This window comes from Haliotis asinina, chromosome 9 (assembly GCF_037392515.1).
Source record: "Haliotis asinina isolate JCU_RB_2024 chromosome 9, JCU_Hal_asi_v2, whole genome shotgun sequence".
NCBI lineage: Eukaryota > Metazoa > Mollusca > Gastropoda > Lepetellida > Haliotidae > Haliotis > Haliotis asinina.
The window spans coordinates 64,814,555-64,833,935 of NC_090288.1; the positions used below are offsets into that span (position 1 = coordinate 64,814,555).

At 43.7% G+C, this 19,381-nt stretch overlaps 1 protein-coding gene across 1 annotated transcript; it reads left to right on the forward strand.

Annotated features, from left to right (window-relative positions):
* Window positions 1-11,052: 11,052 nt before the first annotated feature.
* Window positions 11,053-14,783, forward strand: LOC137297394 (homeobox-like protein HDP1). Its single transcript, XM_067829396.1, has 3 exons — window positions 11,053-11,131; window positions 12,270-14,067; window positions 14,102-14,783. Exons 1-3 carry the CDS (start codon window positions 11,053-11,055, stop codon window positions 14,781-14,783), a joined length of 2,559 nt encoding a protein of 852 aa, XP_067685497.1.
* Window positions 14,784-19,381: the final 4,598 nt, after the last annotated feature.

Genomic DNA, 19,381 nt, shown 5'->3' on the forward strand with positions numbered 1-19,381 from the left:
GACTTGTTTCATTCTTCCAGCAACTGCACTTAGACCAATAAAGCAGTATCTTTAAACCGAGTACAGAGGTACTCACTCTGAGGCTCGTGTGCAAGTCTCAGTACAACTGCACTGAGGGGATCCTCGCGTGTGGGTAAACAGTGACCGTAGCCACATCGTCGTGTTGTAGGCTAGAGTAGCATTGTCTACTACAGGCTGGTCCATGATGGTTGGAGAACTGCAGGGGGCTGAGCTAAGATGGCAGGTTAACAGTCCTTCTCTTACCGGGTACCCATTCATTGTTGACTGAACTGACATATAAGCACAGGGAAGATAATTCAGTGATCAGCTGCATGAGCCTCCATCTAAGGAATTGGGATACGATGACATGTGTCAACGAAGTTAGCGAGTCTGACTACCCAATCCCGTTAGTCGCCTCCTACGACTAGCTTAGCTTACAGAAAATCAGTTCTGACCCGGATCTTCTCGGGTCTATGACTCTATGAGGTGAAGTGAAATGGGGTTTCACACAGTACTTTAGAACATTTCTCTCTCGTGAAAACGTGCATGCGTGTAGATGTGTGTGGCTGCTTGTACAAGCCCAGACTTAAGCTGGTTTAAAAGTGCTAGCTCACTGAGATATATACCATGCCGGCATGATTATCCTACTCAGAGGCGTTAAACGGACTCCGAGCCGACCAGTCCTTGTTGTACCCATTCATGCCGAGGGCCAGGCAGGGACCGACAAATGACAATATTTTAACGTCTTTTGATATAGCGCGGCCCGGGATCGAACCGGCAACTGTCCGCGGTCTATAACTCCATTAAACAGCACTGACAACCACATCATTATCCGCCCATCGTGTGGACAACCATCTTCAGGTCCTCTGTCATTCCTCACTGTGTAACTGCATCAGTTCCTGCAGATTGCGAGGATCTCAAGCTTGTATGTGCAATTGGCGTCCAAGTTCTAAAGCTGTTGGGTAAGTTTCGTAAGTTTCGTTCCTACTAGTAGGCCATAGTAAGGTTTGATGGAGTGGTCACACACATCGGTGAAGATTGGTCGAGAACGCTGAGGCCCAGCGTTTGCTATGTGATGGTTATTAGAATGCGGAGTACTTCCTGTTGAGAACGTTGGCCGTTGAGTGACCCATGCACTGTTACGAGATCCAATTTGCAGCCACGTGAAATGGACCCGCACCATCAGTGAGCCACCACAAAACTGTTCAGATGCATGGGTCATCTCCTGGTAATATTTCTCGTTACGACGTCTCCATACGCGACAGCGGCGGTCTAACGTGTAATGGATCAGTCTATGACCTTGCGCCATGTCCACAACGTGAGGTTATCCTGGAGCATGCACCACGCCAAACGTTCTGGTCTGTGCCTATTTGTGAGGAAGGAACGTCTGACCGGGCGACGGCCCCTAGCCCTGCAGCCCAGGGCGTTTCCGACAGTAATGTTCAATGTGGTTTATGTTCGACTTGTACGGATGTTGCGGCATGACACACCTGTGTCGTGCCTGCCAATAACTAGTCATCGTGGTGTTTTCGGGACGTTTACTTCTTGCCATGACAGGAAACGATATGTTTAGTACTGTCGGCTTTGGTCTGCTTGGCGCCTTCGTGCGGGAACATGCAACCCACAGCCTTTGAGATATTGTGTGAAGCACGTGCTTTAAATGTGCATTCAAGTACAAACTTTAACTTTAAAGGATTCAGGTGGTAATATGTAGAACGTACTGTGTCGAACGCACAGTGTAGAACGTAGTGTGTAGAACGTAGTGTGTAGAACGTTCTGTGTAGAACATACTAGTAGTGTAGAACGTATTGTGTAGAACGTAGTGTGTAGAACGTACTAGTAGTGTAGACCCTATTGTGCAGAACGTAGTGTGTAGAACGTACTAGTAGTGTAGACCCTATTGTGTAGAACGTAGTGTGTAGAGCGTACTAGTAGTGTATAACGTGCTGTGTAGAACGTAGTGTGTAGAACGTACTAGTAGTGTAGACCGTATTGTGTAGAACGTAGTGTGTAGAACGTACTAGTAGCGTAGAACGTACTGTGTAGAACGTACTGTGTAGAACGTACTAGTAGTGTAGACCGTATTGTTTAGAACGTAGTGTGTAGAACGTACTAGTAGCGTAGAACGTACTGTGTAGAACTTACTAGTAGTGTAGAACGTACTGTGTAGAACGTACAAGTAGTGTAGAACGTACAGTGTAGAATGAAGCTGACAAGAGCTAGCTGTCATCTGATAGTTTCAGAATCCACTTGATGACTCCAGACTGTACTCTAGTCACACCATGGCCATAAAACGTCAGGGTAATGCAAGATGTTGATTAATCCATAGTTAATTAATGGGGAATCACTAGATACACTGCTGGAATGACACGACTGAAGGGCATGGGTTGAGCGCGGAGGGAGCACATGTATTGCGCGTGCATGGCGAGGCGTCGGCTGCTAGTCTCATCCCATTTTCTTCAGTGAACATCAAATATTGAACTTATATCTTATAAGTTTATATCTTCCGTCGGTTTATAAGTCAAGTCAAGAAGAAGTCAAGCTGTTTTCCCTCAGGAATACACTTCAGCCTTCTGGCATATCCTTTGGGAAAACAGCCTTACTTCTCGGTGATGCTCCATAAAAGGCGACTCAGCTTGTCGTAAGAGGCGACTAACGGGATCGGGTGGTCAGACTCGCTGACTTGGTTGACACATGTCATCGGTTCCCAATTGCGCAGATCGATTGTCATGTTGTTGATCACTGGATTGTCTGGTCCAGACTCGATTATTTACAGACCGTCGCCATATAGCTGGAATATTGCTAAGTGCGACGTAAAACTAAACTCACTCACTCACTCTCGGTGATGCTAGCGAGTCATGCTTTACCCTATACATAGAACATTCTACATAGTGTAAGGCTTACTATTCATGGCTGCTGGTCTCGGTGAGTAGCGCGTCAATCAATGACTGAGCGAGCGACGGTCTGTTTACTTTATAATACTTATAATTTTGAATATACTTCTTCCTAAATACAGAGAACTAAATACCGAGTACTGCACTTGACGATGGCGCTGCACAACAGCTGAACGGGATACACAGGACGTCACTTCGCTTGCTAGTCCAGTGTAATGCTGTCTTAATCGAAACCATCTTCCTCTTCGACTAGTGCTCAAACATAGACATGGACACACTGTGAAATGACCATTCCTGGCTAAACAGACAAGTAATCATGGCCATCTACTTGGTGGGCCCTTGACACGATATCCAGCTACTGTGGGGCCAGCCTCATTTAGCGGATTTATCTTTATTAACATTTCCAGGGAAAGTTTTATAAATGCTCTACAAATATAGTTTCACTCTTTGAGTGCGTGTTAGATAACAAAGATAATCATCAGAGAACACATTATTTTAGCTTGCAGTTTGATTGGACTACCGGGACGACATCGTTCGAGATGTTCTTCCCCTGAAATACACGGACATGGCGCCGTGGCAGCATAATGCCGACCGATGTTCGACAGGTTTTGTTCTTGAGTCTGCATAGCATTGTTGTAGTGACTGATTGTATACTATACTGGACAAAATAATGTAGGGATGTTGGTATTTTATGATTGATATGTCACCATCAGTATTTTATATCCCGGGCTGCTGATGGTTGCGGGATATCTGTCTCTTCTAATACAGAAGTCCATCAGTGGGTCCACAACACTTTATTCATGATATAATCTGTTTACAACTACATGATGCTGTAACGAGGGCTCGGCGCATTTAGGGAGGCTATAGTCAGCCAACCTGCCTAGCTGCTGTCCGAGGGTCCAGTCCAGACTCACACAAAGCATTCTTAATTTAACCCTAGGGTCGTGATCAGGCTGTCACGTGACGTATTTGTCCAGATGTCAGCCAGTAGTATCCTGCACCTCATCCACAATATCACGCTTCAGTGGCCAAGCCACCTTTACGTAACTAATTATAGGCAGCTAATGACTCATTGTTGGTGGCCATGATGACAATGGTCAAACTGCGTTGATTTCCTTTCTATTGACAGCCATGTCATTATTTTAGAGAGCTATTTCACTTTACATAACTCAAGGAATATAATAAATATTTCTCATAAACCCTGTTCCAAAATGCCAACGACATATGCCTACGATATTTACTTCACTGGAAAAGTTGCTCATGAACATGTAACCGATTGTCCAAACGCAACCGGGTGGTTGGGTACAATATATTCCATGGTCACGGAGTGCATGGGTAGAGTACACGTGGTGTCGGGTAGACATGACGGGTGGATGGAGTGAGCTGGACCGCGTACTCTGCTCCTGCTTGGTGTTTGGAGGAACCACATGCACTGATGGCACCAAGAGGGTTTACAGTCGAATGGACTAACAAAAAGGGGGATAACAGTCGGATGGACTTACGGTACCTAAGGGAAAACAACCGGATGCACTGACGGTCCAGGAGGGATAACAATCGGATACACTGACGGTCCAGGTGGGATAACAATCGGATGCACTGACGGTCCAGGTGGAATAACAATCGGATGCACTGACGGTACAGGAAGGATAACAATCGGATGCACTGACGGTACAGGAGGGATAACAATCGGATGCACTGACGGTCCGGGAGGGATAACAATCGGATGCATTGACGGTCCAGGTGGGATAACAATCGGATGCACTGACGGTACAGGAGGGATAACAATCGGATGCACTGACGGTCGAGGTGGGATAACAATCGGTTGCACTCACGGTACAGGAAGGATAACAATCGGATGCACTGACGGTACAGGAGGGATAACAATCGGATGCACTGACGGTCCGGGAGGGATAACAATCGGATGCATTGACGGTCCAGGTGGGATAACAATCGGATGCACTGACGGTACAGGAGGGATAACAATCGGATGCACTGACGGTCGAGGTGGGATAACAATCGGTTGCACTCACGGTACAGGAGGGATAACGATCGGATGCACTGACGGTCCAGGTGGAATAACAGTCGGATGGACTGACGGTCCAGGTGGGATAACAATCGGATGCACTGACGGTCCGGGTGGGATAACAATCGGATGCACTGACGGTACAGGAAGGATAACAATCGGATGCACTGACGGTACAGGAGGGATAACAATCGGATGCACTGACGGTCCGGGAGGGATAACAATCGGATGCATTGACGGTCCAGGTGGGATAACAATCGGATGCACTGACGGTACAGGAGGGATAACAATCGGATGCACTGACGGTCGAGGTGGGATAACAATCGGTTGCACTCACGGTACAGGAGGGATAACGATCGGATGCACTGACGGTCCAGGTGGAATAACAGTCGGATGGACTGACGGTCCAGGTGGGATAACAATCAGATGCACTGACGGTCCAGGTGGGATAACAATCGGATGCACTGACGGTCCAGGTGGGATAACAATCGGATGCACTGACGGTCCGGGAGGGATAACAATCGGATGCACTGACGGTCCAGGTGGGATAACAATCGGATGCACTGACGGTCCGGGAGGGATAACAATCGGATGCACTGACGGTCCAGGTGGGATAACAATCGGTTGCACTCACGGTACAGGAGGGATAACAATCGGATGCACTGACGGTCCAGGTGGAATAACAGTCGGATGGACTGACGGTACAGGGGGGATAACAATCAGATGCACTGACGGTCCAGGTGGGATAACAGTCGGATGCACTGACGGTCCAGGTGGGATAACAATCGAATGCACTGACGGTCCAGGTGGGATAACTAGCGGTCGTCAGTGGAATATACTGATGCCACGAGGTTGAACAACCATGGATTGACATGGCCGTGGTGGACAGTTGATGAACTTACTGGTCAGTTAGATGAAGTAAACACAACGCATGATATGCAAGTGCACAACGCAGTAGCCACATACACGTCCATGGGGTCCCATTCTTGATTGTGACATTTTTTCAAGAAGGTCGAGAAATCACTCAGATCATTAATTTTGACACTGATCTTGCATCACCCATTCGTTAACGTTTGTCTCTAGTTGTTTGTTTCAAAATGAAAATCTTATACATGCAAATTGCATGCCATACACCAATCATCTTTCAAAAGCGACTACATTCCAAATAACTATGGTTGTAAGGAAGTGCAAATGGTGATGCAATATCAAAATATTGAATAATATTATATCAACACTGATTGACTCCGATAAATCTCCTAAATATTTTTAATCGTAAATAAAAGAAAATAATGACTCCTACTTTTTCAAAAAGAGTATAGTACATGTAATAGGCTTTTTGGGTATTTAGAAACACGGGAAGCAATTAGTTATTAAGGAGATATGTGTGTGTTCGTGTGTGGTGTGTATGTGCATGTGCGGTGTGATTTGAGAACTCATATACATAGTGGGATGCAAATAAACTTTGGGTTCTTGTAATCCTTGTTCTGTTGTTCTGGTTTGGGACATGATATTTCATCAGTATTTCAATGAATGAATAGATCATAATCCAGGATTTCAAAATTTACACATGTCACTAACTATTCTTGTCCAGAATTATTCTCCATAACACCAAGCTGATCATATCTCGGATGAGATGGAATGACGTCTACGACAGGACCAGGACCGATTCCAAACGCTAAAAGCGTGAAACAATTTGTGGTTGACATTTGCAACAACATATGTCCCTGGATGTTCAGTCGCCTGGTGTCTCCATTACGTTAACATCGTTAACATCTCCTTCCATGGTTCCTGTTACCGGGTATACGTTTTATCAACATAGTATGGTAAAACATTAACCAGACGAATGACCCCGTTTAATGGCATTAAATGTTCCCAATTTGCATCAAATACAATTAAGTTTGGCTGCTGCATGTTTAGGCCTTCATCCCCATTGCATTTAACAACAAAATGTCCAGCTTTGTAAATAGCCAAAACACAAAATGAAAACGAAAGAATGTGCCAGGTCCTGACGCAGTGGTATTCTTGGAGCAACAGTGAGCGAGTGAGTTGAGGATTGCTCCGCACTCAGCACTATTCCTGCTATACGGTGGCGGTCTGTAAAATCGAGTCTGGACCATACAGTCCGGTGATCAGCAACATGAGCATCCATCTAAGGAATTGGGATACGATGACGTGTCAACCAATTCAACAAGCCTGACCGATCCCGTTAGTCGCCTCTCACGACAAGTATAGTCGCCTTTTATAGCAAGCACGGGTTCCCGAAGGCCTATTCTCGGACCAGACCTTCTCGGGTACTTGGAGCAACAGCACCCAGTTCATGAGTACCCGGAAGATGTTCAAAGTTCATGTTATACTCATTGTCGGAACAACCTGACTTCAGCACCCAGTGGATAATCAATTAAAATATTCTTCTTCTCTTTCTTTCCCTCCCTCCCTGCTTCTCTCAGACTATAGCGAGATTTCTTGTTTTCATTTAATAGAACGAGTCAACGCCTTCGAGAGTTCAATAAATATATGTTTATATGAACACCCCGAGCGTACGACAAGTCAGGAATTATTTCTGTTCTGACAGTCACATGATGCTGGTGGTCAATGTTGGTGCCGTTGTGCTGGAACCTCGATCTGTAGTAAACAGTTTGTCATTCCAAATATATACACTTCCTGAACCAAACCGCTTCCAGGGCCACAAGAACGCGGTCGGGAGACGTATGGATTATGTACAAGAAAGGAAACGCTGGCGGGAGGATATCAATGCAACATCACGACACCGCCTCTACCCTTGGGCCATCACGATGCACCATGACACTCACAACCCAATTTCTTTCACAATATTGGCGTGATGACGTCACAACAGGATAACCCGATAATATAAGACACCCAGTTTGAACTGTTCTACCCGTCGGTGTATCCAGACATTGGAGATAATTATATTTATTTTGCCTGATATCTTCATCCATAGCAGGGAAGCGGTCAACAGAAGAATATTGTGTGACACCAAGTTTTATTATTAAGTTTGCAGAGTGATGCCCGATTTCATAGAGTTGTTATTTTGGCCGCAACCAGTTGTCGACCGTGTTCTAAAATTCAAAACATCAGCCTCCCTTCAGTTATGGCCATCTGACGAACTTCCGTGTGTTTGTTTATAGACAGAAACGGTACAATACAAAACCATAGTTTTATGTACGGAAAAAATCAAACCTGACACCTACCTACATGATATCGCCATGAAGTTGATGACCTGATGATGACCCGACCTGGCTAAATGTTGATCTAATGATGACCAGATCTGGACTGTATGTTGGCCCAGTGACAGCCTGATGATGACCTGACCTGGTTCCATGTTGACCTAATGATGACCTGATCTTGGCTGCATGTAGGCTCAATTTTGTGTTATAATATAAGTATGCTGTTTATCTTCAATTTCAGTTCACTGACCGAGCGTGAACTGGTTCATATTTATGGAAATCTCTATTGTAGACCATGAAAATATTGACACCCCTTCCAGTAAAAGGGGCCGTGAGAGGGGATTGTGTTTAGAATTACTTCACAAGCACATCCTCCATCCAGGCCCTGCTCCATGGAAAGTCTTAGAAGATTTCCTATTTGTTTTTGAACCAGAGTCGTTCAGGATACGAAAATATTTTCTTCACTACTGCCGTCAGGACTACGGAATTTATACAAAATTAGATATATTTTGAAACTTTTGAAAATTGCCAGTCATATGGTATTTGAGATTGCAGACTGTTAAAACGGTGTCCTTGAAATTTCAAAAGTTCACTGATTTCTTTATTCCGCACTCTGTAATATTCCAGCTAAAAGATGTACCCCTGTAAATATTCATCAGACAATCCAGTGATAGATACTGTGTGTAACGATGGCCCTAATCAAATGATCCTGGTCGTCACATCCACGTGGTCGCCTCATACGATCAGCACTGGCACCTGGACTGGACTTATTAAGACATGACCGGTGAAGGTCCTGAGTAGAATAGGGCTTCAGCAACCCATGCTTGCCATAAAAGGCGACTAATGGGATCGGGTGGTCAGGCTCGCTGACTTGGGTGACACATGCCATCGGTTCCATATTGCGCAGATCGATAATGTTGTTGATCATTGTCTGGTCCAGACACTCACTCACTCACTCACTCACTCACTCACTCACTCACTCACTCACTCACTCACTCACTCACTCACTCACTCACTCACTCACTCACTCACTCACTCACTCACTCACTCACTCACTCACTCACTCACTCAGACCTGTAATCCTCATGACGCAAGTGCCACCATATATTTCACCCGTGTTGCACTGTTTTGGCACATTTTCGAGTCGAACCTGCGTCTTCACAATGATTATAATTCTGTTGACGTCAACAAGTTGTTTGCTCTATGTGTAAAGATCTATATATATACTATGATGAGCCCCTCGGTACTATATGTGTTGACGGACGTGGACGACCCAACTGCTCACGGCTCTTCTGAAATAATTGGCCCCTGTTGGACTCACTGTTGTAGTGGCGCTGGCGGTGGCGGCGGTTGTGGTAGTAGTAGTAGTAGTAGTAGTAGTAGTAGTAGTAGCAGTGGTAGTAGTAGTAGTAGTAGTAGTGGTAGTAGTAGTAGTGTAGTAGTAGTTGTTGTAGTATAGTAGTACTAGCCGTCGTAGTAGTAGCAGGTAGTAGTAGTTATAGAGTTTCAGCAGTAGTAGTAGTAGTAGTAGTAGCAGCAGCAGCAGTAGTAGTAGTAGTAGCTGTTGGATTACTAGAGGCGGCGACAGTACTATCATCAGCCGTGATAGTTGAAGTAGCAGCAGCAGTAGTTAGCAGTAGTATTTAACAGTAGTAGTAGTAGTAGTAGTAGTAGTGGTGGTGGTGGTAGCGATGGTGGTAAAAGTAGTTGCTGCTGCAGTAGACGTGGGTATTGGACAATGTATCTTCCTTTTTTCTTGGGTAACAAGGTCAAGGCGAGCAATGCTCTGAACGCCATACATTTACTTAGGAACCTTGCATAACACTCTCTAATGGCCTCACAGCTCTAAGTGGAATTGAGACAACTAACATCCTCCATTAACCGGCATTGTGTCATTCACACCTGAAAAAGCCTTAAGAGGTGAGACTGAATACACGTGTGATGTAGACACAAGAAAAGACTAATGACACTGCCATAGGGTCTTCTTGAATATCCGGGCTTCCGAAGTCAACACTAATTACAGTGGACAGCTCGTCAGATGCAATACTAAATACCCTTCTGTTGTAAGTCAAATCCCAATACAACAATGGACAGAAAAACAAGTGTTTGTTCATATCCAGTCAAGGTTACAGGTTATTTGTATGATTTGAGAGATATTTTCAGCCATATCATCTGACTCTCACAAGAAATGGGACACATGTCCTGCAACTAGCTGAGTTTAGTTGGGCTTCCCAAAACACTGTTTCATACACCGAGGTGTGTAACATGTGGACAAAAGCGATGTACAAGATAGCACAGTAATACTACATGTAGAAGATAGCACAACAATACTACATGTAGGAGAAGATAGCATAATCATACTACATGTACAAGACGTAAACACCATAATACTTGATGTAGTAAAAGATAGCACAACGATACTACAGGTAGAAGAAGATAGCACTACGATACATCACTAGAAGAAGACAGCAGACAATACTACATGTAGAAGATAGCACAAGGATACTACAGGTAGAAGAAGATAGCACAACAATACTACATGCAGAAGATAGCACAACAATACTACATGCAGAAGACAGCACAACAATACTACATGCAGAAGATAGCACAATGATACTACAGGTAGAAGATAGCACAACAATACTACATGCAGAAGATAGCACAACAATACTACATGCAGAAGATAGCACAACAATACTACATGCAGAAGATAGCACAATGATACTACAGGTAGAAGATAGCACTACGATACTAGAAGAAGAAGATAGCACAACAATGCTACATGCAGAAGATAGCACAATGATACTTCATGTAGAAGAAGATAGCACTACGATACTAGAAGAAGAAGATAGCACAACAATACTACATGCAGAAGATAGCACAATGATACTTCATGTAGAAGAAGATAGCACTACGATACTAGAAGAAGAAGATAGCACAACAATGCTACATGCAGAGGAAAGCAGAAAGCACATCAATACTACACATAGAAGAAGATAAGACAACAATACTGCATGTAGAAGAAGATAGTACGACAATACTACATGTAGAAGAAGATAGGACGACAATACTACATGTAGAAGAAGATAGGACGACAATACAACATGTAGAAGAAGATAGGACGACAATACTACATGTAGAAGAAGATAGGACGACAATACTACATGTAGAAGAAGATAGGACGACAATACAACATGTAGAAGAAGATAGGACGACAATACTACATGTAGAAGAAGATAGGACGACAATACTACATGTAGAGGAGGATAGTACAATAATACTACACGTAGAAGATACCACTACAATACTACATGTAGAACAGCATAAAACAACAGCGTGATATGTACAACTAGATAACACAACAATACAGCATATACAAGATAACAGAATAATGCTACATGTACAAAAAGATAACACACTACAACACGGCACAACAATGTGACATATACAAGATAACACAACACTACATGTACAACACAATACCGCAACATTGCCACATGTAGGAACCATCCATGATTAAAGACCCTTGGTCTTGGTTTTCACGGGAGCTAGTAGTGAATGTCTTGGCTGCAATGAATCCACCTGCTCTTCGGCGTGAAGGTGACACGCTCTCATATGTATGGACAACTCACCAAACTCACTCTCTCATTCACTTACCACAATGCTAATGGTCACGGCGTATGTAGAAAATATAGTCATTTTCTCGATAGGCGTCCTCATCTTCATATTTGCAATCAACATTGGGATAGTAACAGCAAGACTGTATTGTTACTGTAATTGTATCGTCTTCTGTTTTCCTCTTCACAGTGCTAGACCTTCACGGCATAAACTGATCGAATACAATGGGTATAACATAGCTGTATAAGGAAAGGGAATATGGCTGCTAGTTTCAATGCATGTACACAAAACAAAAGGTCTGAGCTGAGTGTTTCAAGCCACAGTCGGTGATATTCAAGGGTACAAACACACCATCTCACCAACCTAAACACGATCTCTGAGCCCAACCTCTTTAAGCTAAAGCACCTTTCCAAGCACAGCGAACCTAAACACCTCACTGAGACCAATCACTTCAACTAGCACAACCATCTCAACAAGCACAAGAAGCTCAACAAACACAACCACCTCAAGAAGCACAACTACCTCAACAAACACAACCACCTCAATAAGCACAACCACCCAACAAGCACAACCACCTCAATAAGCACAACTACCTCAATAAGCACAACTACCTCAACAAACACAACTACCTCAATAAGCACAACTACCTCAACAAACACAACTACCTCAACAAACACAACCACCTCAAGAAGCACAACTACCTCAACAAACACAACCACCTCAATAAGCACAACCACCTCAATAAGCACAACTACCTCAATAAGCACAACTACCTCAACAAACACAACTACCTCAACAAACACAACTACCTCAATAAGCACAACTACCTCAATAAGCACAACTACCTCAACAAGCACAACTACCTCAACAAACACAACCACCTCAATAAGCACAACCACCTCAACAAGCACAACTACCTCAATAAGCACAACTACCTCAACAAACACAACCACCTCAATAAGCACAACTACCTCAATAAGCACAACTACCTCAACAAGCACAACTACCTCAACAAGCACAACTACCTCAATAAGCACAACTACCTCAACAAACACAACTACCTCAATAAGCACAACTACCTCAATAAGCACAACTACCTCAACAAACACAACTACCTCAACAAACACAACCACCTCAATAAGCACAACTACCTCAATAAGCACAACTACCTCAACAAACACAACCACCTCAATAAGCACAACTACCTCAACAAGCACAACTACCTCAACAAACACAACTACCTCAACAAACACAACCACCTCAATAAGCACAACTACCTCAACAAGCACAACGACCTCAACAAACACAACCACCTCAATAAGCACAACTACCTCAACAAACACAACTACCTCAACAAACACAACTACCTCTACAAACACAACCACCTCAATAAGCACAACTACCTCAATAAGCACAACTACCTCAACAAGCACAACTACCTCAATAAGCACAACTACCTCAAGAAGCACAACTACCTCAATAAGCACAACCACCTCAATAAGCACAACTACCTCAACAAACACAACTACCTCAATAAGCACAACTACCTCAACAAGCACAACTACCTCAACAAGCACAACTACCTCAATAAGCACAACTACCTCAACAAACACAACTACCTCAATAAGCACAACTACCTCAACAAGCACAACTACCTCAACAAGCACAACTACCTCAACAAACACAACTACCTCAATAAGCACAACCACCTCAAGAAGCACAACTACCTCAACAAACACAACCACCTCAATAAGCACAACTACCTCAATAAGCACAACTACCTCAACAAGCACAACTACCTCAATAAGCACAACTACCTCTATAATCACAACCACCTCAATAAGCACAACTACCTCAACAAGCACAACTACCTCAACACGCACAACTACCTCAATAAGCACAACTACCTCAACAAACACAACTACCTCAATAAGCACAACTACCTCAACAAACACAACTACCTCAACAAACACAACTACCTCAACAAACACAACCACCTCAATAAGCACAACTACCTCAATAAGCACAACTACCTCAACAAGCACAACTACCTCAATAAGCACAACTACCTCAACAAACACAACTACCTCAACAAGCACAACTACCTCAACAAACACAACCACCTCAATAAGCACAACTACCTCAATAAGCACAACTACCTCAAGAAGCACAACTACCTCAACAAACATAACTACCTCAACAAGCACAACCACCTCAATAAGCACAACCACCTCAATAAGCACAACTACCTCAACAAGCACAACTACCTCAACAAACACAACTACCTCAACAAACACAACTACCTCAACAAGCACAACTACCTCAACAAACACAACCACCTCAATAAGCACAACTACCTCAATAAGCACAACTACCTCAAGAAGCACAACTACCTCAACAAACACAACTACCTCAACAAGCACAACCACCTCAATAAGCACAACCACCTCAATAAGCACAACTACCTCAACAAGCACAACTACCTCAACAAACACAACTACCTCAACAAACACAACCACCTCAATAAGCACAACCACCTCAATAAGCACAACCACCTCAATAAGCACAACTACCTCAACAAGCACAACTACCTCAACAAACACAACCACCTCAACAAACACAACCACCTCAATAAGCACAACTACCTCAATAAGCACAACTACCTCAACAAGCACAACTACCTCAATAAGCACAACTACCTCAATAAGCACAACTACCTCAGTAAGCACAACTACCTCAAGAAGCACAACTACCTCAATAAGCACAACTACCTCAACAAACACAACTACCTCAACAAGCACAACCACCTCAAGAAGCACAACCACCTCAACAAACACAACTACCTCAACAAACACAACCACCTCAACAAGCACAACCACCTCAATAAGCACAACTACCTCAACAAACACAACTACCTCAACAAACACAACTACCTCAATAAGCACTACTACCTCAATAAGCACAACTACCTCAACAAGCACAACTACCTCAATAAGCACAACTACCTCAACAAACACAACTACCTCAACAAACACAACCACCTCAATAAGCACAACCACTTGAGGTTCCACTACACTATGTCAGAACCACATGCTCCCCGATTGAGGACCATATGGAAACAACTCAAACGGATAGAGACCTGTGACAGCTGTCAGTGGATGAAACAGTGCAAGATGTCTCTGTGTTTTAAAAGCACATCCATCCAATAATTAGAACTGGCCACAATTTTAGGCATTTAGTGCGGTCACTTTTATCACCATGACTTATGCTTGTACGTGCAAAGATATTTTAAAGTAGGTGACATTTGGTTCGGAGTGGAGGGTTGATGTGTTCCGCTTCCTGAGCTCGGAAAGTTCGCCGGACAAGTTGGACAGAATTTGTGTTTTATTTTATTAAAAGGTCAGACTGTACCCCTATGTACATGGAATGGCTGTTGATGGCCTGGATATTTTTTTAAAATATAGGGTTTGTATAGAAGTCTATGGGAAAACATTTGGCGTTGTGTAACCTTGAACAAGCACAACCACCTCAACAAGCACAACCACCTTAACAAGTACAACCACCCCAATAAGCACAACCATCTGAGAAAGAACAACCGCCTCAACAAGTACAACCACCTCAACAAGCACAACCACCTCAACAAGCACAACCACCCCAATAAGCACAACCATCTGAGAAAGAACAACCGCCTCAACAAGTACAAGAACCTCAACAAGCATAACCACCCCTTCAAACACAACCACCTCAACAAACACAACCACCTCAACAAACACAACCACCTCAACAAGCACAACCACCCAACAAGCACTATCGCCTCAACAAGCACAGCCACCCCTTCAAGCACAACCCAACAAGCACAACCACTTCAACGAGTACAACCACCTTAACAAGCACTACCACCTCAGCAAGGGATTAGTTTCAAATTTGAAGTAAGAGATTAGAATTTGAATCTGAATACTCAAAGTGGCCTGTTTTATGTGCTTAATGTAGATACCTAGCTGTTATACAGGAACATTCTGCGATACAGATCCTTTACTTGTTGTAAAGACATCATGTCGCATTGTCGGTCTTACAAAACCGCCAGAAGGCGAGAATGCTAAACCTTCGATGACACCTTGGTCAAATATCACTGCGTCTTCTATGTCCTGAGTTGATTGCTATACATCTCACACGCCATCATGGTGCATCAGGTGATGGATCAACAGCTGGTAGAAACCTAATGGCTCAGCTGTATCTGGGGACGCAATGTAGGTTAGACGTGCCATAACTCGTCAGTTTGAATCCGTGTTTCTTGACCAGAGGTTTACACAAATTGGAAAAAGTACAAGACCTGCATAAACCTGGGCTTTCCTACACCTACGCCACTCACTCGATACGGTTTCATGGACATTCTGACCTTCAGGTCGGGATCTGAGGTAGATAAACTGATGTTATGGTAGTTGTACTTGGACCCTCTGAATACAACTTTGAAATATGCAGTTACACTGACGCCTCTTAAAAGTGTGGAAAGACATGTGCGTTCGAGTTTGAAGGTGGGTGTCGTTCTGAACATCACCAAGGTGAAGGAGAAGGTGCATGACAGAGCATGGAATCGAACCCGACCCTCAGTTCTCCACGGTAACATTATATCTGCTATCTGACTACGGGGACAAGGAACATATTGCTCGTCATATAAGCATAACCGGCGCTTCATCAGCATTGTACATGAAGGAGATGTCAGTGATAAAGGGAAGTAGCTCTAGTCACACATCAGTTCCACGTACACTAATCAGAATCGCTTGCTCGCTGACATTGGTAACTAATCGTCTCTTTCCGAGACCTGCAAGAAGACTCGTACCCCTCTCGTACGCCATTATTGCCAGGAATCGTGGCAAACCAATCAAATCGCGTGTAGCTAAACGCATTTCAATACATGAAAATGAACGGAACCACTGAACTTTGAAACTTCGCTAAACTATACCAAGCGCAGTTTAAGCAGAAACTTTGAGCTAAAGAATGAACAACTTTCAACAGTAAAACATATTTGCAAAGCAAATTATCGTATTGTTGTTTTGTCCACGAGATGTAGGATATTCATAGAGCCATGTTTGGAAAATTGAGAGACTGTTTCCATTTTCATGGCGGTTTGCGGTTAGTCAGGACCCAGTCGTAAACTGGATCACTCTTTACGTAACCACTGAGGAGACAGAGGCATGTGACATCTGTGATTGGATGAAATAGGGTAAGATGATTTATGTTTTTCAACGGACATCGATCCATCCCGTAATTAAAATTAGCAAGAATCGAGAGTATTTAGGGCTGTCATTTTTATCACCATGACGAATGCTAATTATAATGTCTGTTTAGGTATTTTCAAATAGGTTACATTTGGTGCTTAACTGGGTTTGATGTGTTAACCTTTCTGTGCTGGGAAAAGGGGCCGAACAGTTGGCCAGAAATAGTGTTTTAGTATAGTTTAAAGGCAAGGCTGCATCATTGATTCAACAGGGAAACTCTGTGTACATTGATGCCTCATAGCTCTCGTGGGCGTGGACGGGTATTGCTAACAGTGCTCGTGGAGCTGGGCCAGTTTTTACATAAGGTCATACTGCACGGGCCATTCTCCCCTCCTTCCCCTGCCGCGTTCTTCTCACCCTCTGTTCACGTGATGCTAAACCAGGTCTATCCTTGCCATCCTATATTTATACTGACCTGCACTGGGTTCCGTCTAGGTGCTGAAGTACATGACGACCTTGCATTCCTCAACAGATTTATCAGTGTTGAGGCAGGATTCTGTGACGCATGCCTTGCGATAGAATGAGGCAAGGCCAATCTCAGGGAACTCGTTCAATGACGTAGTTATGATTTATGTGATCGAGACAGTTTTTACCGAGCAAGAACATAATGGTTGCCACATATAATATACGAAGCAACTGCTTAAGTTAATTGAAAAATTACCTTCAATGCGATCTGTTAAAACAAGAACACGTTAGATGAAAACATTGAAATGTCTTTACCGCCACTGATGTGTTCCGCAAGCTGTAAATGTGTTCAAGCATAGATTAACATAACACGACTTCTGATGTGTTGGTATGCTACTAAAGATATACATTGGCCTTGACACCACTGTCACGTCATTTTAAGGTTGTTCAGCAACCTGCAGTATAACAAGTTTGTGCTGAAGTGATGAAGTTGGTGAGTGCCCAGGCTTGGTCACGTGGGTCATCACTTTTAAAAGTATGGATCATGGCGTTAATGACGAGACTGGTCGAGATTCGTTACTTCACGATCCGCCGTCAGATTGTTGTATAGGTGACCTGGAACTGACAAGGCGTTCAAGGTCATTCGACTTACATAGCGACATGCCTGTTAAGTACTATTAAACAAAGCAGGGGATTTCCTAGTTCGGGGTTCTTATTCGGGCTAAAGTTGTATGATTGCAGATGGATTAAAAAACAACAGTAATTCCATTTACAGAATGTTATGAACAACGAACATAAACGAACAAATTAAATGGTAAAATTTGAAATTTACAGTGAAAATGCATGAATGAGGTTCTTTACGTTCCTAAAAAAACAGGCTGAGAGGTATTCTGATATTGCTTCAAACCAAACTAAATGTTATTGGTGCTTTTTATATGTTACAAAGCCGGTAATTAGCAGGTAGCCATCACGATATTGACAGACAAATGAAGTTGATGACAGACAAGGTATGGTCGACCAGGGGTGCACAAGTCATCAGAACGACCGAAACGGTGACAAAATGCCTCTCAAATTGGCGAGATAGCTTCGCAGAGCTACTGGTGTTACAGTGAGTGGGCAGACCTTTCGTAATCGGCTACACAGGTGAAACCTACATGTGGTCCCCCATCCAGGTGTTATTCCAAGACACATGGACCCTAACATTACTGCACGACGTCTTCGTGTCAAAGGGATCGGACCAATCGTCGTTGAGTAAAATGTATTTTTGCGGATGAATCAAAGTATTCTTTTCACTTTATTCGCAGGTGCCACAGAGCCTAGTGTAGACGGAATGATCGCTATCATTCAATTAACGTGAGACAGGACTATCGTGTTTGAGCTGACACAGTATTGGTATGGGGTGGGGTCACTGTGACTGGCACAGAGGTGACACTGGACAACAACATGGAGACACGCGTGGAGCTTTTCCACGCCGACATGGACGTCGTACTATAATTCAACGTAGTTCAACGTCAAGCACACAAAGGGCTTGTCTTGTTACTGTCTACCACCAACAGGAGCACACAGGGCTTGTCTTGTTACTGACTACCACCAACAGGAACACACAGGGCTCGTCTTGTTACTGTCTACCATCAACAGGAGCACACAGGGCTTGTCTTGTTACTGACTACCACCAACAGGAGTACACAGGGCTTGTCTTGTTACTGTCTACCACCAACAGGAGCACACAGGGCTCGTCTTGTTACTGTCTACCATCAACAGGAGCACAGAGGGCTTGTCTTGTTACTGACTACCACCAACAGGAGCACAAAGGGCTCGTCTTGTTACTGACTACCACCAACAGGAACACACAGGGCTCGTCTTGTTACTGACTACCACCAACAGGAACACACAGGGCTTGTCTTGTTACTGACTACCACCAACAGGAGTACACAGGGCTCGTCTTGTTACTGACTACCACCAACATGAGCACACAGGGCT